This window comes from Carassius gibelio, chromosome B16, assembly GCF_023724105.1.
Source record: "Carassius gibelio isolate Cgi1373 ecotype wild population from Czech Republic chromosome B16, carGib1.2-hapl.c, whole genome shotgun sequence".
NCBI lineage: Eukaryota > Metazoa > Chordata > Actinopteri > Cypriniformes > Cyprinidae > Carassius > Carassius gibelio.
In genome coordinates this window covers 12,899,994-12,923,699 of record NC_068411.1, presented here as the reverse complement: position 1 = coordinate 12,923,699, position 23,706 = coordinate 12,899,994, and the positions used below count along the sequence as shown (strand labels likewise).

The window sequence follows — 23,706 nt, the reverse complement described above, 5'->3', positions numbered from 1 at the left end:
GCACGACCAGCATAAATATTGCTGCAGTCAAATCTTTATTGGTTTAGATCCAAGTATATAAGACACACTCACACAGTAAGAGACCAAAAGTATTCAACTAAAGAAATGGAACAAAAATAAAAGGTTTATGATTTCAGTGCAAAGGAAACGTGAGCATGCGACTCAATTGAAATAAGTGATTTAAATAGATAAAGGAAAAAACACTTAACTCAAATAACTTGATCATCAAGGTTTATCTTTAAAAGCTTATTCTAAAATAATTTTATAATATAGAATCACCCTCTTAGCTGATCACATACATGCCCTGACCAAAAAAGCTGTGCTCTGCCTGCACAAAGTATAGTAGGTAATACCTGACTTACACTACGAAACCTGACTGGGGAGGGTTCTCATCAGAATGCTTTAATATGACATTTGCTCAGCGTTTTTAAAGTATTCTTAACCACCTGCAATGCTAACTTTGATATGAGTAGTGAGTTAGAATAAAAAAGTCCTATTGACAGAAGTAATCCCCAACTAAAATAAAGACCCTAAAGCGTCACCCAAAATCCATCTTTCAGTCATTTGGAATTCATTAACAGTATCCAGACTACGTTGATTGTGTTAAAGAAAGAATCAGTTCTCTACAGATGAAATCTTAAAGCTAAACATGCGGTTTAAAGTGGCTGTTAACTGTAACACAAATGAGCAGAATGTGAAGTGGAGACGAGGATACTTCTTCCCGACTAGAAGTTGACCACGTTACTGTCGAAGTGGGTGAGGACGTGCTTCTCGAAGAGCTGCTGGTCGCAGTCGAGGGGGAACTGTTCGCTGCACATGGGGCAGGTCTTCCAGTGGCTCTCCACGTGCTCCTCAAACTTGGACTGGTCGTAATGAGGAGGGAAGATCACTTCACACAGCGGACATCGCTTCTGCTCCCCACTGCGAGATGGAGAAATTAAACTGGGTGAGAAAAGGCTAATAAAAACACAAAAATAAAGGAAAACAAAGTGTGGTAAGGTGTGTTTGTGTGTGAATGAGCTGGTGCTGGAACAACAGGAGAGTAAAGGGCAGTAAAACAGCATCTGTGTGAAGGCGATGTGGGTGGGCCGTTGAGCTAATGCACATAGTCACACCACAACGAAGCTCAACCACATGATGGGTAACAGCCGTGAGCTTGGTGTTTGTGTGTGTTCTTACCTGGGTTCAAAGCAGAATGGCATCTGTCCATCACTGAGGAACTCTGCGGGGACAGCGGCTGTTGGCTGATCATTGGTTTGCTGGGGGAGAGCAGAGGAACTGTAAACCACCTGAAAACCTCTATTAGGCCATTAACTGTGATTGATTAATAATTGCGGTAAATCTTGTTGGTACAGCAATATATGACATCTCCAAACATGCAATTATGTAGGAAAGTCACAGCATATTGATTAATGATCTGGGGTGCGTTTCCTAAAAGCATCATTAGCTGTTGTCTGCTGTTACCTACATAGTAAAAAAAAAAAAAATGAAAAAAAAAAAAACATTCACCATTTCCAGAAAAAAATGTTTTTTTTAATTAATATTTGCAAGCATATGTGGTTGGATCTAAAGCATATTTCTTTGTTAGAATGACATGTAGATCATGCTCTTGGGTGCAGTACATTCTATAGCTTTACTAATTATATGTTCACATTTCAATCTACAGTAAAACATGTCAACAATCCGTGTCATTTTTTTAAAGTGTGCATACGCGTAAAAGCATAAAGGAACCGCGGTGTATGGAATAAGAAGGGAACCAGCAATGAATCATATTTACATATTTATGAACTTAAAAATACCCTGCATTTGTACTTCTAGTATACTAAACTGGTATACTTAAAGCCTGCTAAATTGGACCCGCTAATATTGTACTTAACACACTTCAGTCCAATTAAAGTTTGATTGGAACTAAAGTAGGTCATTCAGTCTTGTAACTGTAAGAGTAAATTATAGAATTTTCATTTTTGGGTGATCTATCCATTTAAGAAGTTTTTTGGTTGATATTACTTCCAGTTCATTCATTACCATCTTGAAATGGAGTTGCAAGTTCAGAGCACTGCATAATGGGTTACAACCCTCAGCACAGTGTGCTCTGTTGTGCATTTCACATTTTAACAAATTTAGCACAACATTAGGGAAAAAAGTCTGAATTTTTAGATATTCTAACTTTTTAAAGAACGACTTGGCATATAGCTCTAGTACACAAAATGATCTGTATATACTTCAGTCACATCAAACTTAATGTGAACAGCCCACTTAAGATGAAAAGCGACTGACTGAAGCTCTTCCAAGCTTAGTTGGGTAAATCCACCATTATCCAAGCAAGGCTAACAAACTCTATTAGTTGAGAGCATGAGCACTTCCTTAATGACTCTGCTCTGGGTTAGCAGGGCTTGAATAAAGCCAGCTTAGCTAAGCCCTACCGGAGGCCAGCACAGCGGAGAGAGAAGTCCAGATAAAAGAGAGACAGAGATTCAGGAAGTGTTTAAGAACATCTGCAGTTCTGACTTGATTAAAACCTTACTCCCACCTCTATATCACTTCTAACAGCTGAATGTAGAGGTAGCCATAATGAACTCACAGCGCTCTGCGGCTCCTCTGGTTCCTCCAATCCATCGGGGCGACTGAGGTTCCGGGCGGGCTGTATGCACACTACATTGCTATCCCAGGATGGAGGCCCAACTGGGGGCAGTCGGGGCATCTGGTCATCAGAGAACTCTCCATCGGCTCCATCTGTCAGGAAAGGAAACTCTTTAATCCCTTCATATCTGGATTTATACCTCAAGAAAACCCTGTAGCTCCAACAAACGTGAGCAGGAGCAATCAAGGAGTACATGCACAGCTGCCTTAAAAGTGTTGGAAGCCTAAAAAGTCACACTTGAAAACGTTTTACAGTCAATACTCAGTACAAAAAAATCAAACCAAGGCATTTATTTTTAAGAAACAGAAATTCAGAGTGTTGTGTATGGAAGAGGATTAAAGCTGCAGTAGGGAACTTTTGTAAAAAAATATTTTTTACATATTTGTTAAACCTGTCATTCTGTCCTGACAGTAGAATATGAGACAGAAAATCTGTGAAAAAAATCAAGCTCCTCTGGCTCCTCCCAGTGGTCCTATTGCCATTTGCAGTTACGGACCGCTCCCGGTAAGAAACAACCAATCAGAGCTGCGGTCCGTAACTTTGTTTGTGTTCAAAATGTAGAAAAATATATATAATAAGCGAGTACACCATGAATCCGTTTTCCAAACCGTGTTTTTAGCTTGTCCTGAATCACTAGGGTGCACCCATAAGTGTTTATATTCTGACTATTTTAGATTGCTTCGGGGGCACCGCGGCGGAGTAACCCAGTACCTTTGTGATTCTTCATAGACATAAACAGAGAGAAGTAGCTCCGGCTATGATGTTCTTCCGCAAGACGCAAGCAGTTCTGTTTATTAACCGCTAGAGCGTCAAAAGTTCACTACCGCAGCTTTAAGGCCAAAAAAAAAAAAAAATAGAAAAAAAATAAATAAAACCATCTCGAGATTAAAGTCATTATAATGCGAGATTAAACTAGTTAAATTTCAAATAAATGTTGAGAATAAACTCATTAAATTTCAAGTGTAAAATCGTTGTGTTTCGAGAAAAAAGTAGTTAAATTTCGAGAGAAAAAAAAAAAGTTGAAATAAAATTCTGAGAATAAACGAATTACATTATGAGAAAAAAGTACAATTTCGAGTCCATCTTCGAATCCATCTTTTGCCAAACTCGCTTTTCTTCCTTTTTTCATCACACATCACATCAGAAAAGTGGTAATCAATTGCATAATGAGTGTTTAATAATAAATAAATATATATTTGTATTATTGCTTTTATTAATCCTAATCCGTAGTTGTGTTGTTACACAATATATTTTATTCCTTATTTAGAATGAGCAATTTGAAATGAATGGTGAATTAGCTGCATAGATACCCCTGGAATCAGTAGAAGAGTACGGGTTCCCAAACATGAGATCAGTGGGGCGCTGGGGCACCAGCAGAGGAGATGGGTCATCTTGAAGGTACGGCATCGGGTACTGTAAGAAAACTGACTGCGCATCCACACTGCCATCTTTGTTTTCATGTTCTTCATCCCTGCTGACACTCCTTTGCAACTCCTGATGGGACACAGGAAACGCAACAGGTTGCTGAAATCAGTCTGACCCGTACATTTCAACTGAAACTTAATTGTAACAACTAAAAGCTAAACGGAGTGAAATTGGTCCAAAGGTGACCAAACTGAAAGCAAAGTCTAATTTAAGACCAGCCATGAGTCAGGTCCCATTTTTCCATCCTTCTTTTCATCCTCTCCTCTATCTTTGAGTCCAGACAATACATCACTCACCACAGCGAGCAGAGGCAGCAGAGTAGAGTAACTCGCCACCCTCGCACAAACAGTTTAATTAGGCCCTTCATTAAAACTCCTCTGCCTGTTCAAAGGGAGGCAGAGCTCTGCCTTTTATTGAAGTCTTCGGCAGGCGCCAATTTCATTTAGTCTGAACCTCAAATTGGGCCATTTTGCTTCTAGAACGTCGAGTTTTGTGTAGTACCTCGACTACACGTCCCTCGCTGTGGTCCAGGGTAATTGAATGGAAAATAAGGACTCACTTGCACTGCTGGCCCAATTAGAAAGATATGTTAAACCCAAACCAGATCCTGAGAATAAAACAACAGGCAAGAAAAACAACTGCATTTTTAGATTGGCAGAGGCCTGCGGAAAATGTCAACGAAAGCACGCACCCTCTCTAGCTTCTCTTTTTCTTTGGTCAACGAAAAAAGACTGTCCTTCAGCTCCTTGAGTTCTCGGCCCTTCTCTGCCACCTGGCTCTGGAATCAGAAAACAAAGCTTTTACTGAGATTATCTGCTAAAAACATCATTCAAAATGAAAAGAGAAACAACTTTACTTTAGAATTACTGCATGAATGCACACGCAAAATTGAGCTGCACAAGATTTAAACATAATTATTATTAAAACATAATAATAATAATAATCAACTGGTAGCCTGGCACAATGGATAATTATACAGTTTATTAAATTAAAATATCTGCCTGTATGATTAACCAATCAGAGTTATGTATTACAGACAGATGTAATAATGTGACTTAAAATGTGAGAAATAAAATAATAAAGATTATTAAAAAAAAATAAATAATGGTCTTGCAAATGCTTTCCAATCGCAACTGATACGCTTTTAAAGACTTATTTGGTAGTAAAAAAAAAAGATGGCTTCTCTACCACTCGTTTATATCTGTCTTTGCATGACTCCACATGAGTCACGTAGAAAAACTGTAAACTTAGCCTAAAGACTAGCACTGATCTGCCCTTACTACTTAAACAGAACTGAGTCCCTCGCTCTGTCTCCTGCTCTGAAGGGAGGCCGCCAGCAGATGCATTATCCTGTCTTGATCCCAGGACTCCCAACTGTCCTTCCTCCACTGTCTCCATGTCTCATGTAAACAGCAGTAAAAGTCAGTCTCCTCAGTGACATGCTCATAAACCAGCACTGTCAGTGTATTTGTGCTAATGCAATGATATCGGGCTTGACTCGGAGCAGCCGTAAAATGTGTGGAGGAGAAAATGGTACTAAGGTTGTCTTATCAGAACATCTGAAGGTCTGCTTATCTCTGATCACATTTCCCTCTGATCTGAGTCATACTGTTCAAAACATACCCAAGGAAAAAAAGAACATAGCACAACTTCCTTTTGTTGAGTTCCAGATGCTATAACAGAAAGAAACTACTCCGTGATATAATGAGGTAAACATAAATAAACCTCAGTTTTACCGGTTTACAATGCAAGTAAACAGTATTTACAAGACTTTATTAAAAATAAATTTCCCATTGGTGACGTCAAAACTTAAGCATGCATGTACTCTACTCAGAGTATGCCATTTGTTATGCGAGTTGTCAGAGGGAAACTCATTTACTCACAAACCGCTTGTCCTGTATGACTGCACAAGATGAGAACATATTTTTCTTGGGTCAAAAAACGAGTCAGACTTTGTGATACATTTCCTCCTCTCCTACCACAAAACACTCACTGTGGCTGGATGCATTTAAATCCCCAATAAACTGCCGTAAGGACACTTTCCTGTCACATACTAGATATGCACTTCTTTTACACATGAAACTTTTAGGGTACATATAAACAGAATCTGAAATTGATTGATTAATGTAAATTAGAGCATGATATTTTTATTTTATTTTTACTTCAAAGTTAGCTATATAATAATAGCTATAAAAATGAAGCAGTCTTAAAAAAGTAATTCACTTCCAGAATGAAAATTTCCTGATAATTTCCTCACCCCCATGTCATCCAATATGGTCATATATTCAGAATTTCAGGAAAATTTCATGAGGCAAAAAGTTATAGTATAGTGGTGTATGAAGCACAGCTCACACAGAAGTCGCTTTCAAACTAAGCAGTGAATCCACATGACATGCGAAATCTGCACTGGAAAACCTTTCGCTCACAAATTAAATTCCTGAATCCATGGATTCCTATTGAAATTACTGGATTTCACCAATGAAAAATGAAAAATTCACCCAAGAATGGTAAATGACTTTTAAACCTGATGGAATCTCACCAGGTTGTCATCTGCCTTTTATTTTGGAACTCATTTCACACTGCCTCTCTTAATGTTATCTATATATAAAAAAATTATTATTAATTTTTTTTTGGATAACATAGTATCTCCTCTAGTAGAGTACAATGTTAGGTTTTAGTTTAAACTCTTGGCCAGTAGGTGACGCTGACCTTGTAGCGATCCTCCTCAGCAGCCAACTGCACTCTCAGGCCCTCATTGGTTTTAATCTGCTCTCTTAGCTTCACCTCCATCTTTGTAAGCTCATCGTTTATCATGCTGCAACGCTCTCGCTCCTCCTGCGGGGAATATGCTTAGTACTTTAGTATATCAAACAGATTCAGTGTGTCAGGGAGAGAAAAGCAAAAGATAAGTACTCACATTAAGCATCTGTTTGCATTTCCTGTATTTGTCGTTTTTGTCTGGCTCCTTGCTTGCACTTTTCAGCTTGCCCTGAATGATGGCATCTAGCACATCATCGGAAGAACCTGGGCTTCCTGTTAGCAGTCCAGAGAACACCACAACATGTCCACACAATGTCTTGAAACACCTGGAATTTGTGGTTTGTATAGATTAGCATGAACTTACCTGGTGCAGATGCCTCTAGACTGGCAGATAAAGGTCCAGCTGCTGGTTCAGACCCTGGACTTCTCTTCACCTGAGGTTCACAAAACACAAGGGTTGGCTGAGGCTAGCAAACAGCTAAAAACTCAAAACACAAGACTCTGCAGGGGGGAAAGCTATATAACTTGACGGTTTACTAACTCCTTGTTGTTCAGTGAGCTTGACCACTTGTTTCTGGAACTTCTGGCATTCCTTATATTTGTCTTTATAGTGTTCAGCAGCCATCTGCAGCCTGAGCCGTAAATCTTCAACTTCTTTCTGCAGTTCGGCAACAGCCAACCCTTCTGACTCCTTACACTGCGGAGAGAAAGAGAGATTAGTTAGTTAGTATGGTCTGCAGTTAAATAATGGAAAAGACAACTGTTCATATGATTCTTTAGTTAGATAGTTATAAGTGGTAAACAGAGTGTGCAATCTGGGTAATAGACCAGACTTATTCCAGAACACAATAGGCTTTCCTGACTAAGGCATACTAGATTCAAGCATTAAGTGTAATTGTGGCCTGGTCAGTTTTTTTATATTAAGTCATACAGGTGGGCATCTCTTTACCGCCTCCTGCTGTGTTGAGTTTTTCATCTCCTCCAGCTGCTTTTCCATGCGGCTACACTCAGCCCGGGCTTCCATCTGTCCCTTCTTTAATGACTCGGCCTCCAGGCGGATGCGGTATAGGTCGGCCATGCTTCTGTCACGAGTGTTGGACGTGTCGCGTAGCTCAGCTTTTAGCATATTTGCCTGTTGCTGGGTTGCCTGCAACTGCTCCTCTTTCTGCCTGAGCTGCTCCCTAAGAGCCTTACTTTCCCCCTGATGAACAAAAGAAATAACACTTATGATAATACAAACATTCACAAATATGCACTCATTGTCATATATTTATTGCGAATGAAGCTAACAGTGAAAAATTCAGCTTCAACTGCTTATCATGCTCATATGTTTTCTGAAGTTGGCCTTTTTTCACCTTTCATTGAAACATATGAGTAAAGGAAATTATCAATAGGGGAAAACAGGATTAAGGACCATGTCTTAACCACTAGCCCACAGCTTTGACTGTAACACTGCTTTTATAGGAGCAATATCCCAATACAGTGTTGTAGGGATGACGTAGTGTTGTAGGCCAACCCTTGAAAAGCCATTGAAGATATTTCCTTTGGCTTTTGGATTATTGCAGAAAATAAGCTCTATGACCAAGTTTATGACTCTGACGCGTTTCATTCATGAAGATAATATATACACATATGAACACAGATTTTATGAACGTTTAAGCTTAAATACTACGGTCAAAGGTAAAACTAAAGTTAAGCTGTAAACAAACTACTCCGTGGACGAATTCAACATCACCACCGCTAGTTTCCGACAGCTCTTTCAGTCTTTATTACAAAATGACAAGTTGAAAGTCTGAGGTTGAATAATTTGCAGAAGTGTGAGTATAAACAGAGCAAGGCTTTAAAAAAATGGACTAGTGTGTATATGAGTTTAACTGTTGTGTTGGAGTTTAATGTCTCCAAAAACCTCTGTAGTCTCATTTAGCCAATTAGAATATACAAGAAAAAGCTTTAGAACATAACAGAATCGGGATTTACTGATGTATTTTATGTCACAGAATGCAGTCTGAAAATATCTTGAGCTTTTTTTAACCACAGACCTTATTTCAGGTATCTGATCAGAAACCCATTAAAATGGTAACTAACTCCTGGGTTTTAGGATTCCTTCCTGCAGCACTCTATATGAAGTATAGGTTAAGCAGAAGCTTTTGTGTGTGTGTACCGAAGGTGAACTGTTGGCCAGTAGTTGGTGGTGCTCTTTTTCTTTCTCTGCCAGGCAGGATTTGACTCTAGTGAGCTCCTCCTTCAGCTGAGCAATGGTGTTCTCCTTATTCACATCCATAGACTTCAGCATATGCAGCTCAGCACTCAGTTTAGTGTTCTCAAGCTCCCGGTTCTTCAGGTGAATCTGTGCCAAACACACACACTTGATTCAAATAGACTGTTTGATTTTCTCTTTGCACATCTGCTGAGTAATAACCTGGGCCAATGGCACATAAAATTAACAGTGTACCAAAGCCAGTCAAGATCCCGGACGAGCCCCCAATTATCCACACGATCTCTAAAATGAGGTGTATTTCCACATGGAGAGGAAGTATGCAAGCTAAACTTAATTATATGCAGCAGTAAGAGAGCAGCAACTCTGCTCCACCCCCACCCTTCTCTTTCTCTGCCTCAGGCAGCTGCTGTGAAGTGAGGGCCGGCTGTGTTTCCGTGACTACAGCCCAGTGTTAACGCCCAGTTCCTGTGCCCGCCACAAGAAAGTGTGGAGTCAAAGTGAGTGATGGAGAGTGAGAATTACACAGTGCAAGCAAGAGTAATTAGGAAAAGAATGAGGGTCTGTATTACACTTCTCAAATCAACAACTAAAAATTGTCCGTTTGTTGGTTTTAGGTAAATTAAATAGGTAAGGGGAAAAAAGAGAGATAAAAATACTAATAAATCAGAGGTTATTCTGAAATGTTTGACTATTGTATGTAGTTGGTAAATGAAGGAATGCCTTTTGAAAAAAAAACTGACAGATGTCACATTGAAAAATAAAAGTAAAACAAAACCTTTAAATACAAGGAAAGAAAAACCTCACCGGAATGTAATTTATCTCATTAGCTCTGTTATAGAAGTATATTTATTATTAAGGGGAAAGATCTGCATCACGATGACCAATGAATATTGTACTTTGAAGGCCTAAATAAAGCTGAAAATGGAGGAAGAAATCTGTATTTTATTTTATTCGTTGGTAATGTGAACTGTAAAAGTACAAATATTTTGTTTCAACAGCAGCGAAGTCATTTCTCCAAAAATTTATTATGTACAATAACAAAGGGCAATTTTTCTGGTACCTTACACCCCTGGTATAAACAACATATACAGTGAGGGCACAGTGTTCTTATATTTTAGGTAACCAACAGAGACGTGCGTGAGGTAGTGAGTGAGTGGCATTACCTTATAGAGCTCCTTCTCATCTTTCTCATTCTTCAGCTGACACTCAAGAGCCTCTTTCTCCAGGCTTAACTTCTTCACTCGATCCCTCAGGCTGTCAAATCAGAGCCATTATCAATCATTCAGCCACACAAGGAACATATCTAGGACATGTTTAAAAACTCTTTTCTTGTCAAAGTTCTCAAGTGAATCTCCTAAAAATATTAATCTAACAAATATGACATCTCCTGATCCTATTTAAAGATATGTAAAACAATTACATGGTTTGTTAAAGGGATGTCATATATCCTGGTATTTCAATCCCAAAGTAATAAACTGTTGGTAACTAAACATCAGTATTTCTGCAGTTATCACTAGTACTGATTGTTTACTTGAAAAAAGAAAAACTGTGGACCAATAGTATTTTGTTTTATCAGTGGCACTGGAAAATGAGAACGTCGAAATTTGGAATTATGGAACGTTGGTATCATGACAACCCTAGTTTGTTATAATCTACATATTGCTTCTTTGCGGCTACTTCATTATTGTGGGAAATCGCACCAGTCTAGTTCGGTCTCTTTCTGCAGGCCTTTTTGTGTGACTCCGATCAGATCCTCCTCTAACTGCAACAGTCGTGCCGTACTCTCTTCCATTCTCCTTTTCACCTCCTCTCTCTCCTCCTGCAAGCTCTGGGCAGACAGCTGCAACTCCTGTGTAAACACAAAAACAGATAAGAGAGCAAATTCCCTTGGTCATAAGCATGTTGTCGCCACAGCTGCTGCAGAGTTATTGCAGAATAGATTATTGGCTCTTAAGTTATACTTGAGTGTGGTCTCAGAGAATCTGCAAACATGACTAATGGGAAAGCAGGTCTCCAAATCCCACTCCAGTCTCTTCTGCAGTACCACTTCATGTGCAGAATTTTTAGAATTATTTTAGCAGCGCATAAACAACATATAAAAGTGTGGTCATAAAATTAACAGCCAGAAATGGGTGTGCTTGTTTTCATCTTTAAACTAGCTCTGCCTCAGTGCTGATAAATGTATACTTTATGAAAATTGCCAGTTAAAAGCAACAATGGGCAATGATGATGATGATGATTGTCATGTCTGTAAAGATGTAAATTATTATTATTAAATTTGATGTATTTTTTTATGTAAAGAGTCCAAAGAGACACTCTCACTAGAGGGTGCTGACAGCCTGTGAACCTGTGAATTTTATTTATTTTTTTGCACATCATATCTGAAAAGACAAAATACTACCTTTTACCTATTCAATAAAATGTTAAAAAAATGTCTATTTCCAATACATTTGCACAATATAATGATTTCAAGCAACCACAGTAACATAAATCTGGAAAATAATTCTTTTTCCTTTTTTTAACTCAAGCTTTTCTCTCTCTCTCTCTCTCTCTCTCTCTCTGTGTTCTCTCACCTGCACATCTTTCCTGAGCTGAGCACTGCTCTCTCGCTCCAGCTCATATTCCTTCTGTAGTCTGTTCTTCTCATCAATCAGTTCATCCCTCTCTTTCTGAAGTAGGTTCAGGTTTTCCAAGAGCTCCTTCTTTTCCTGTTGAATTTGTTCCATCTTTTGCTGGAAAAAGAACCAAAAGTGACAATCCTGGCATGTGAAAATTGACAAGAAATAAATAGTTCAACTACAGTTCAAGAAACCTTGAGTTCAATAGTTCCGAAACAGAATCCCCTTACCTCCAGGTAACTAGCCTTTGTGGTGACCACCAGGATATCAGACCCTCCTTCATCCTCCATTGTCAGCAGTTCCTCCTCTGTGGGGCTGTTGGCGCGGAACTGGAATGGAGTGCTAGCCCCACGGATCTCTCCCTTATGTGTGACATAGCAAAACTGGTAGAACTCCCCATCGTCATTTGGGACATAGTAACCTGTAAAATACCCCGGAATCAAGCAGAGAGAACAATCCTATCATTAGAGCAGTTTGTGGAGTATTTTACACCAAATTAGCCCAAAGTCCATTATTTACATCACGGTTTTACAGTTCCACTCCAGCTTTATGATAGACTCATGTCATCTTATTTAATGGTATATTTTCTTAATTGCTGTGAGGAATCCGGACTCATGCCATGAAAACCCTGTAATCCCTTACAAAGATTCTAGTATGTGACCTGAACCACTCCAGTAAAACTGGCCCATCAACACTTCAGCCCTCTAATAGGAGGCCTCAGTGTTTCCTATTTTATTGCATCCATCACTACATATTAAAAGCCCTCAACGAACCTTTGAGGGGCTTTCTCTCTGGCATGAAATTCATTGAAGAAGTGCTAGCATGAAACCCCACTGACATTTTACCTTGGAAAACCACAGATCTGTTGACTGCGGCTCCCTCGGTGTAGTTGTCTGGAAGAGGTGACCACAGGAACGTGTAGTAGTCACGAGCGGTGCTCCAGCCAACCTGTCAGAGACAGAGAGGTTTTAAAGGGTTAGCATAATTGACTTTAACCTCTGGTATTTTTTATACTCCACAGCAATAATTTAGATTCATGTAAATGAGGTCCACATTGACCCCGTTTTTTTTTTTTTTTTTCATTACCAAAACACTTCCTTATAAACAGCCCGAGCCTTCAGGGAGATAATGTCACCATTTTTGTAGTAATGAGAAATGTTATGTTTCAATAGTGAAACTGTTTCAGTCATAAAGTAGAGAGGTTATGCTTCAAACAAGGTTCTATGAGATGTGTGTGAGACAGAGAAAGAGCATAAAAAGTCATTTTGGAAATGAAGTCGTTTGATATTTATATCCTATTGTTTGTCATATTTAAATGCTTGGTTAGTGTATTTGCTTTCTGTGGCTCTTTTGTTGTGGTAGAATGAAATCCACTTTTTAAATAAATGAAATAAATTGGCAAGTTGTCATGAAACTGTAACACATTCAAGATTTGCCACAATTCACAGCTGTGTAGTTACGCAAGAGTAGTCATCCTCTTAGAACATCTGACAACCAATTAGAATCAAGCATTCAACAGAACTTTGCTGTAAAATATTATAAATCTATACTGCTTAAAAAATAATACAATGTTTTCTTTTTTAATACAAGTTCAAATATTCATGAAATAATGAAAAACATTTTTTTTTACCTCATTATTCCAAACTTTTGGAAAAAATATATATAATACAATTGTAATAACAATATATATTTCAACATATAAAAAAAAATGTATTCACATGCCTTTTAAAATCAAAACCCAAAAAATAAATAAATAAATAATGATGCAGTTGGCAAATGTGAAGCTGTTAAGTAACTAAGGTTTTATGTGAATTCTTCCACATAGACTAATAGGAAGACCGTAAAGGCTTCGTCAGGCTGTCGTGGTCTTGACTATTGCCTGATTCACATCATGTTGTAAGATTCTTTGGCACATGGTGCATTTTTCTCATCTCCATGAGGCCTAGCAGAAACCCTTTGAGATGAGAACATAAAAACATGCACTCGGCTGTGTTTTACGGGGGCAAGTGAACCTCAGCCTATCTACCACATGTTTCTGGCCAAAGCCTCGTGAATATGTTCGGTTGAGGGAGCGCGACTACAACTCAGCCTTAACAGGAAGAAGAAAATAGGTGAAAATTTTATACATACTTCAGAATGGAAACCAAGATGTAATTATATGAATTTTATGTGTTGTTAACTGATGGTTGATGAGGGGGAGTACAGAAAATACATCCATAATTTCAGCCCTCTGTCATAAAACTGTCAAACAAAATCAGACTCACATCGGGCTGACTGTGTTTGTGAACATGCAAAAGCACAAGCCTGGTACCTGCTATTGGCATCTACGTGGGAACTCTATAGCATCCTGGAAGTAACACAGAGACACACACACCCTAAAAAATGCAAACTCACTACAGCTCAGTCGTATTAGAAAGTTGTGTGGCTTGTTTGCTCAAACTATACAGCTGTCCTCTATGTCCTCAACAACATTAGTGTTGCAGAAGTCCCCTGATTGTACAAGAAAGTTGCCCGAGGTGCTGGAGCTGTAAATAGCAGGAAGCCATTAAAAGGCATGGCCCATACAGAGCATCATTACTGCCCGAACCAAACTCCACTCATTAGAGACATTCGGGGTGAAAGAGGGCAACAATTAAGCCCCTGTGTGTCTCTCATTTAGGTTTGAGAAGGGAATGCTAACCAAAGGAAAAAAAAGATGGATGAGAATGAAAATGGCATGAGAACATTCAGGATGAAAGCACAAATAAATCTCGACTTAAAATAAAATAAAAATAAGACAGAGCAAAAAAAAAATGACTAATAAGTACAATAACTATAATTCACTGGCTAACTATTTTGATGGGGGAAAAACATAAAATATATAAAAATAGTTATTTTTATTACTTAAAAAACTGCAAAAGGTAAACCTAATGAATAAAAAAAACATACATATACATATTCCACATATAACCACTATCCATATAAACAAATTACATATCACACATATTTCTATACTAACTACTTGTTTTCTTTTTCTTGATTATAAAAAAACATTCTCTATTATTTTTACTTTTTACATTTTATTTCAAAAAGACCCTCTTACACTAATGTTCCCTAATCTTTTTCTAATTGTTCTTATTTTTTAATTATTATATTTAAAAAAAAATGTGTACTGCATTTGGCTAACTGAGACTTGTCACAGCATTTACATATTGTTGCTCTTTTGTTGATTTCAATTGCTTCTATTGTCTTCCTTTGTTAGTGGCTTTGGAATGGATAAAAGCATCTGCTAAATGACTAAATTTAAACTTAATAATGTAAATATAAAATAATATGTAAATATAATTTTACTATACACTATGTCAAATGTTTGGAAAAATTATGTATCATTTTCTTTTTAAATAAATAATTTTATACTCACCAAATATACAATTATTTATACTCTTTTATAAGGCTGAATCTATGTGATAAAACGCAGTACAAATGGTAATTTGTGAAATATTTAAAATAAATCAAGAATAACTCAAAAATAAATTTGATCATATATTTTAAATCAAATAAAAGCAGCCTTGGTGAGCGTAAAATACTTATTTTAAAAGCATTTTAAAAAATTCAAAACTTTTTGGCAGTGTATAAGAAAAAATGCATTTAAACTTTAATAATAATATTATAACAATATATTACTTTTATTCACCTGACTCTAAACAAACAAAAAACAAACTAAATAACTAAAATGTTGCATCTTTTGGCAAATGTGAATCTGAATTCTCCCACATACACTAAGAGGAAGACTGTAAAATAAAAATAAAAAAATAGAATAATTTGTTTATAAAAGCAATGCAGTTTAATATTTAGTGCAGTAACTTTCTTACAAGTGTACAAACACTTTCTGGAAATACTGCATATAATGAATACAACTCAAAAGAACAAAAGAACATCCCAGTGTTTGTGAGAAAGTACCTAATTTCCTGACTCGCATTGACGCACGGACTTGGCCCATGACTCTGTCTGTGCTGACTTCATGCAGCAATGGGTACAACCAGTCTATATATCAGGATTCAGTACAGAGAACACCTACTGCACTGACAGGATAATTACAAAGCAGTGTTCACCTTCTTCACGGCTAGTCTGATGGCGTGTTCTGACAATCCAACATGACGCTCACAAGTTTTTCAACTAGACTCTCTCTGTAACCATTCCAACTTCTTAAGTGAGCCACAGGCAGCATGCCTGCTCAAACAAGAAACAATAGGCAAATTCAATGATGCTAGGCGCATTTCTCATTTAGAGGCTTTAAAACATCCTTACACATAATCTTATGTCATAACATAAAATGTTATGGCTCAGATAATGGTGACTAAGAGGAGGAAATAGTTGGAGTTCTCCACTGTTTAAATCACATTTACGCTATATTAAGATTTCGTGATTCCAATAAGTGTACCTAGACTTTCCTTTCATAAAGTTGGCGTTCAGGTATGATCAGTTAATCTCCTGTTAAAAACACTAGGTGGCAATAACAGCCTTGCGACTGCCTGCCGCTCCAGGCAAATGACTCATGGAACAGGTCTTGCAATTTTCTGGTGTTTGGCATGGCTGCCTTTTGTCTGTCAACACAGACAGAGCCATGTTGTGATTTATGATCATGTGCCCTTCATTGCCAGAGGTTATTCTGTGTCTCTGGGTGCAGACAAATGCATGTCAGTCAGCCAGCTCTGTTTGGAGGAACACGCCTTCCCTTCAGGGTATATGAAGACACTCTGATCCCGTGGCATGTCAGACTACATAATGTAAGTTCACGGAACATAAACAAAGATTGCAATTGGACAGTAAGTACAATTATATAGAACCGATGTACTGAAGAACCAACTGCCATTCCTGTATGTAATGATTTTAACAGTGTGAATTGCAGGGAGGGAGGGAGAGAGGGAGAGAGAGGGAGAGATGGAAGGAGAGGGAGGGAGAGAGAAAGAGAGAGAGCAAGGAGGGTGGCGTGGGGAGAGGTCCATGAGCCGAGATACGAACTCGAGATTTAAATCCACCTTCCAAGAATTTGAAAGTTGTACCTGTTTCTCATGGGGGGGTTTGTCCCTTTTAATCAAAAACATTGGCCAGAATGTGATAGAACTGCTGAGAAGCAGAAGCCCTCCTGACAGTCGGCCATAAAATAACAGCTTTATCAGACTCACTATATCACACGCAAAGTAAAAAGTTCTAAGACGCCACTTTGATCTGGTTGGATCTGAACCCAGACACTAAACCATGACAGTGACCACACTCAACTCCCTCTCCACTAACCTACAGCAGTCAGATGTTCCTTTTATTTCCTCTCTCCGTACAGTCCACATCCATAACTCTGTAAATGCTGTTTGTTTTATGTTCTCCCGTCCAGCAGTAGCTGGGGAACCCCAGAAAGCAGATGGAGCCAAAACACCCCACTTATCCTGCCAACACACATATTTCATTCCCGTGCACACCGTCGTGACCACACTCGCGAGTTCAACTACGCTCCAGCATGACGCACCAATTTGTGCCAACACAGTGGATTTTTCAAACTACCAGTGGGTTTTAATATATAGATTTTTCTCTGCCAAGCAAGCAACCTGCCAAAATCTTTTGCAAATACTCAAACCGCATTCTGTTATACAAGCCGCTAGTAAATGTTCATGTTCACTTGATGAAAACCTTGTTAGAAGGAGAACGAGTCATGACTGAGATTTTCCTGGATATGATTCACAGTTTTTCCCGAATAACATGAATAAGACATAGCCCATCAATTCAGGGAGTCGCACCACATTTCCACATTTCACAGGTTTTAAACGAGATTCATTTCCTAGTTAGCTCTCCATAAAAACATCTTCCTCAAAAACCACAGCAGGTGATCATTTTAATGCATCTAGTATGCATCAAGCACAGACATTTTGGTTACACTATATATAACAGCAGCAGTAAAGTGTTCTAAAGTGAAACCTTCAAAAAAATGCAGTCTTTCAGAGTTAGACTCAAAATCTGGTTCTGAAAATATTTCACAGCAGGAAACATTTAAGTGACCGGCAGGAAATCCAACATTATGTTAAGCAGCAGTAATGGCGACTCCCCAAACATTACACTGCCAAATATGACAGCAGGGCCTTGTAATTTCCACACTGTGGAAAGTGAAGATGGGAAATGGAATCAAGACATTAAATGTTGCAGTAACATCACACATGATTCCTATAAAATGGTAGGAAACCAACTTGGCTGACTTCAACACTGTCTTGAAATAAGTCAAAAGGGTAGCAGACATAAAAAAGGAGGGCTGAAAGTCCAATAGGTTAACATTGTGTTGACTGGAATTCTTGAATTCTAATACTTCACTTTAATAGCTGATATATGATTTAGTCAAATAAAATGGGATCAAGGAAACAACTAGACTGCGGTTCATACTTAAAAAAAGAAAACAGAGAACTAAGCCTGTATTTGCCAAACAACTGTCGCTGGTTTAATCTGTTAACAGCTTACAGCACCACAGTAAACAGTGGCTTCATGTAAAAAAAAAATGGACAAAATGTAGACCAAACCACAAAAGAAGGCCATACTAGTCAGTGCTCGATGGCCCGGGAGCAGGGGGAAAGATGCATGAGACAGTTGATGGATTTGTCACTGGCCCGATCGGGCCATTCCTGCATCCTCATCATTTTTAAACTTTGCCAATTTCAAACATTCATGTGATTTGAAACCATTCAAGTGCAAAAGGATGCATGCAAACACAGAAATGAGTTCCTCTTCATGTCTTCTTTCTCTTAAAAAGACAAACACACATTCCCATCTCGGTGATTATCCTCAAAAACGGTTTATGTCTTGAGTGAACATAAACAGTTGAGAAAGAAATGGGATGTTTAAGCTTATATTGGATCCATATTTGTGTCTTAAAAATAACACGGAATAGGCCAAATATACTTTTTAAAAATTGACCCAATAACTTGAACTATTTTTAATCTGTAATTAATTTATACAGTGAATACTATGCATTATTTTCCATTTGTTTATAAAATTCTGTACCTAAACACCTATAAATCTGAAGAACTTGAAGCACTGTTTCATTTGTATCTTTGTTTTGTTGCTTCTCATTTGTTTTTGTTCATATTTTGTTACTGACTGTTCACTTAATAATGTTTGAACTTTATATTTGGTAGAATTGTAGTTTTTACTGTGGTATTGAAGTTGGAATAGAGAATTGTAAAAGTTAACTGGAAATGAAAATGTTGGCAGGGCAAGTAAAAATCTAAACCACTGGAAAATGCGGGAATAGTCAGGGGTGGGACATTAGTCTGGGGTAAGCGCCATATTTCATTTTTGACAGGAATCAAAATGAGGCGGTGCAGCTGTTTAACAACACACCAATTGTTTAGCTGATGAAACGACTCTCTGTTGACAAACACCTCATAAAAAAGATTTGAAAGTTGTGAAAATGACATGATCTAGTACCTTTATAGTACAATGTGTGCCATTGTAAAGACTATATCTATGAAGTCTATTCCTCACGGCCTAGTTTTCAACTGTCTGGAAATTAAGTATGATTAAAGTCTACTGAGGAAGGCAATGGGACAGAAATACTGATACAATCTACCTTCATACTAGAGGTTTTTACATTTTCTGCAACTCATTACGAAGAATTGCTGTTTTAATATACTAAAATGTTACATTTACTATAATGAATTATATTTTTTCATATAAAATCTTAAATGTAAGTGACTTGTTTGAAGGTGGAATGGTGATGAGATGAAACAGAAGAATCTAAGCCAAGTTACAATCTCTTAATATCTGTTCTTCATTTGGTAGACACTGCAAAACATGGCAGAAAGGAGAAGGAATAAAAACAACTGTCACCTTGAATATGCCGACCCAGTCCTTGGGATGCGGTTTAATGAACTGCGTGAGGGTGTAATGGCACTCTAATGCTGCGTGAGGAAGGTAACTTTTCCCCACATTCTGGAAGATGACATGGGCAAAATTGGACGTTTCCATGGTGCTGCTTGCTGCTGTCCCCTCCAGGAATAATGCCATCTGTCTATCAGCAGCTGCGTCTGTGGGAATACAAGACCCATATAAGAAATGAAACACAGAAGAGACACCTGAAAATAGTCCGTGCCAGATTCTACAGTTATCTAGAGTGAATATCTTTAGGCATCATTATGAAACGCTCATTGGCTGGACAAGAACACACAGCTTATTTTGTCTATTTTACTAATTACATGTTATGAAATCTTCTGATAATCGCTGCACAATTAATAGTTTCAAAACCACACACAAGCAATAATGTATCAGTTATTACTGCAAAATAACTGATATACAAGAAAGTGAACTTATTTATGAACTAGTTTAATTCATATTAATTCATTAATTTTGATGAATTAAAGTTTTGATGTGATTTACATTTGTCATTTGTTTAAGTATTCATTTATTTTATGCCTACTATCTCTTTCAAAATAAATCAAATGGCCTAATAATAGGTTCCTTAAGCACAATTACCTACAATTACATATTAAACTATAAAACTCAGAGGAGCCTGTGTGGGCTATCATAACATCACGATGTAAGCTGAAATTGATACTGCTTGGTTTTTATTTGTTTTAATAAATATATGTTGTTGTCGACCAGGAGTAAAATGTGGTTGTGAAGCCTCATTCTGTCACACGTAAACACACACACATACATATATTGTATATTTGTCCCATGTGTCAAGAATCCTTGCTATAACAGTTTCTGGTCCCCACTGACTTCTATGGTGTTAATTTTCCAAACTATAGAATTCAGTGGGGACCAGCTGTTTACTTAATCACAATCTTCAAAACATCTTTTTTTATTTTTTATTTTATTTATTTTTTTATGTTCAACAGTGGAAAGAAATGCATACAGGTTTGGAATTACTTCAGGGTGAGTAAATGATGATAACTTTAATTTCTGGCTGAAACAAGCCAATTTCATCTTAAAGGGGGGGTGAAATGCTCGTTTTCACTCAATCTCCTGTTAATCTTGAGTACAAATAGAGTAGTACTGCATCCTTCATAAATCCAAAAAGTCTTTAGTTTTATTATATTCATAAGAGAAAGATAGTCTGTACCAATTTTTCCCGGAAAAACACGAACGGCTGGAGGCGTGACGTGTGGGCGGAGCTAAAAAAACACGAGCGCGAATAGCGTTGAGAGCATGTGGAAGCTGTGACATTCCCGTGAGGGAAATCCCATCATCCAAAACAAACCATGGCTTACAGTCAGATTCAGCCGTTTATTTATGATCCAGAATCAGATCCCGAGGCTGAAACTGAACTTTCGAAAGCAGCAGCAGCAACGACTCGCTCCGAGCGGGGCTCGAACCCGGGTCTCCAGCATGGGAGGGGACGCACTAACAAGGAGGCAGAGATATTTGAAGCAGTTTTACTCACCGCCTGCGGTTCCAACACACGATCGTGACCCTTTTTCCTTGGGATTGCATCATCCTTAAGAAATAAACGATACGCAAATCCGTCGTCAAACTGGGCCTTGTGAACAAGCATCTTCGAAATGCAGGGAACAAACAAAAACACTTGCACAACTCCGTTGATGCTCTGTAAAAATAAACTCCGTCCACTGGTCCCTTAATGCTGTTTCTCTTTTGGTAATCTGTGCAGGGTTGTCTTGCCCTGGCAACCAAAAACACACTTCTTTTGTGACTTTTCGCGACGCTCTCGCTCTGATCAGTGAACGTCTCTGCTCTCAGTGCTCTACTATACGGGAGCGCGCGCTCTTCCAGCAGACGTGCCTTAGGACCCATATAAGGAAATTCCGCTCCATCTAACGTCACACAAAGCCATACTCGAAAAAAACTTTCCGAAACTTGTGACAAACCGGAAGGAGTATTTTGGGAACAAAAATACTCCTTCAAACGTACAACTTAATTTTTGAAACTTTGTCCATGTTTAGCATGGGAATCCAACTCTTTAACAGTGTAAAAAAACTCAGTATGCATGAAATAGCATTTCACCCCCTCTTTAAATTAAATAGCACTCAACCTCCTCTCAAAGACCTCCATAATTTATAATAAAGACTCTTCAAAGAATAATACTTTATTAAAGTAAACTGCATTTATTGAAACGAGGCTAAAATGAGGTAGGTCAAATTATCATGACCTCCACAACTATCAAACTCTGGGAAATGGACCAGTTTTGTACTAATGTACTTTTTACAGACTTGAAACATTCGTCACATCTCACACTCATAAGGTGATGACTCAGTAAGCAATGAACAAACAGAGTCTGATGATTGTGGAGATTTTTCTGTGTGGTTGTGAACACAAACCACATTTGATAAGAAAAGGTCATTTGTTTTGTAATCACGTTGATACTTTAAAATATGTCAGCAGAGAAAACCTTCAAGTTGCGTGTTGGTTTACCTGACCAGTTTCTTCAGTTTGTCTTGCTTGGGGGAAAATGAGCATTGCAAATGATTTGAGGAACACTGTGTTGTACATAAAAACATTCTTTAACTATTTTTCACTAAGCTGCCACATAAATTCATTCACACTGCTCATTTTTTCTTTTTTTTTTTATCTAAAGAAACATCTGTATAAGAGCGCAGTGAGTACAGCGACAGTGCAGGAAATTCCTGAAACTAAAGAGATTCCGTCAAGCTTTCACAAACAGCTGAGCGCTGCTGAAAAAAAGGAAGGAAAAAGATTTTTCACACGGCACATTTCAGCACGTAAAGGATATTTTTATTTGCTGTCAATCAAATCAAAATTACATTTCACTCAACAAAACATCATACGGTTTCAAAAGTTTGACACTTTTTTGTTGTTAATTATTTTCAGTGTCTTGATTAAGTAGTTGAAGTCACACAGAAAATTATGTAATTTGGGTACTCTTAGAGCAAATTTGCATTTATGAATAAAATATTTTGCCAATAAAATAAATGTTTCCTCTCAAATCAAAATTATTATGTCCTTTATCCGAGTAGTGACGTCACATATGACGTGTTTTACTGACTTGAACTGTTAAAATTTCGTTTTTTTCATGTTTACACTATCATTTAACCCTGTAACAACAACAAAAACTGCATTTATTGCGGCTGTTTAGTTATAACTTCCTTGACACTATTTTTCCTGACAATCCAAAGGTCGTCTGTCTGAAAATAGCACAACACAAACATAAATGTGACATTAGATGACGCAGCTTAAAACTAATTAGTTATACGAGTAAATGACTGAACAAAACAAAACGTATTTTCCTTCATACTGGTTTTCTAAACATAAATGTTTTGCTAATAGGCCGAAGATACAAGCACTTACACTTATTACAACTTCCGACTGTTTATCATGTTGTAACGAAGAAAAGTTCAATAAAAATATATATTTCATACTGCATGGTATAATAAATATTTGGTTATACCAAATATACTCCATATACATAAAAATTTCTATATTAGCTAAGCTCGTGTTAGCGATGTAGCTTGCTAGCAGGTTTTAGCTCGTCTTAGCCGTCTGGCTAAACAATAACAAACCATGAAGTCAAGACAATTACAGCTTATTAGCTTTTGCAATTCAATCAACATTTAATCATCCCAAATCTATATTTCATCTGGTCTTTATTTCTGTATAAAAATGCAACAGTTAATATCCTAAGTCAAGTAAAAGTGTGAGGCCGATAGTTCAGGAACAACCCTTATCATCCATTCACCACAACAGAGCTTAAATTATATTAAAAGTCAGTAACATAAACTCAAAGTAGATATTTACGACAAATACACATATAGACAGACAATACAAGTGAATAAAAGACGGCACAATACCTCATTTTCAAGCTGAAGTATCAAAGAAAAACCCAGCGCAGTTTTTGACGCACTTTCCAGTATCAAAGTACATCCCCCTATCTGTTCGTGTCTGTGGTTTCCCGGAACGACACAATAACAACAACACCGCTCGCGTCACACACGTCATATCCGCAACAGCTCGATCCAGTGTTCATCTTCAGGTGGATTCCACTCACAGACTGACGTGTGTAATTATACCGAGAATTATACGGGTTTTAGGGTAGTTTTGATGTCATTTGGATG

At 37.8% G+C, this 23,706-nt stretch overlaps 1 protein-coding gene across 2 annotated transcripts; it reads right to left on the bottom strand.

The window, feature by feature from the left end:
- Window positions 1-16: 16 nt before the first annotated feature.
- Window positions 17-23,607, bottom strand: tax1bp1b (Tax1 (human T-cell leukemia virus type I) binding protein 1b). Of its 2 annotated transcripts, XM_052578200.1 has the most exons (18): window positions 23,443-23,607; window positions 19,508-19,704; window positions 12,508-12,610; window positions 11,893-12,083; window positions 11,618-11,776; window positions 10,745-10,893; window positions 10,208-10,298; window positions 8,988-9,173; window positions 7,776-8,027; window positions 7,368-7,523; window positions 7,191-7,260; window positions 6,984-7,099; window positions 6,776-6,901; window positions 4,758-4,844; window positions 3,952-4,135; window positions 2,582-2,733; window positions 1,180-1,259; window positions 17-921 (listed from the first exon to the last, which is right to left on the bottom strand). In XM_052578200.1, exons 2-18 carry the CDS (start codon window positions 19,682-19,684, stop codon window positions 726-728), a joined length of 2,475 nt encoding a protein of 824 aa, XP_052434160.1. In that variant the 5' UTR covers window positions 19,685-19,704; window positions 23,443-23,607; the 3' UTR covers window positions 17-725. The 2 variants fall into 2 exon arrangements, with proteins under 2 accessions (XP_052434160.1, XP_052434161.1); XM_052578201.1 differs by lacking the exon at window positions 4,758-4,844.
- Between the last annotated feature and the right edge of the window lie 99 nt (window positions 23,608-23,706).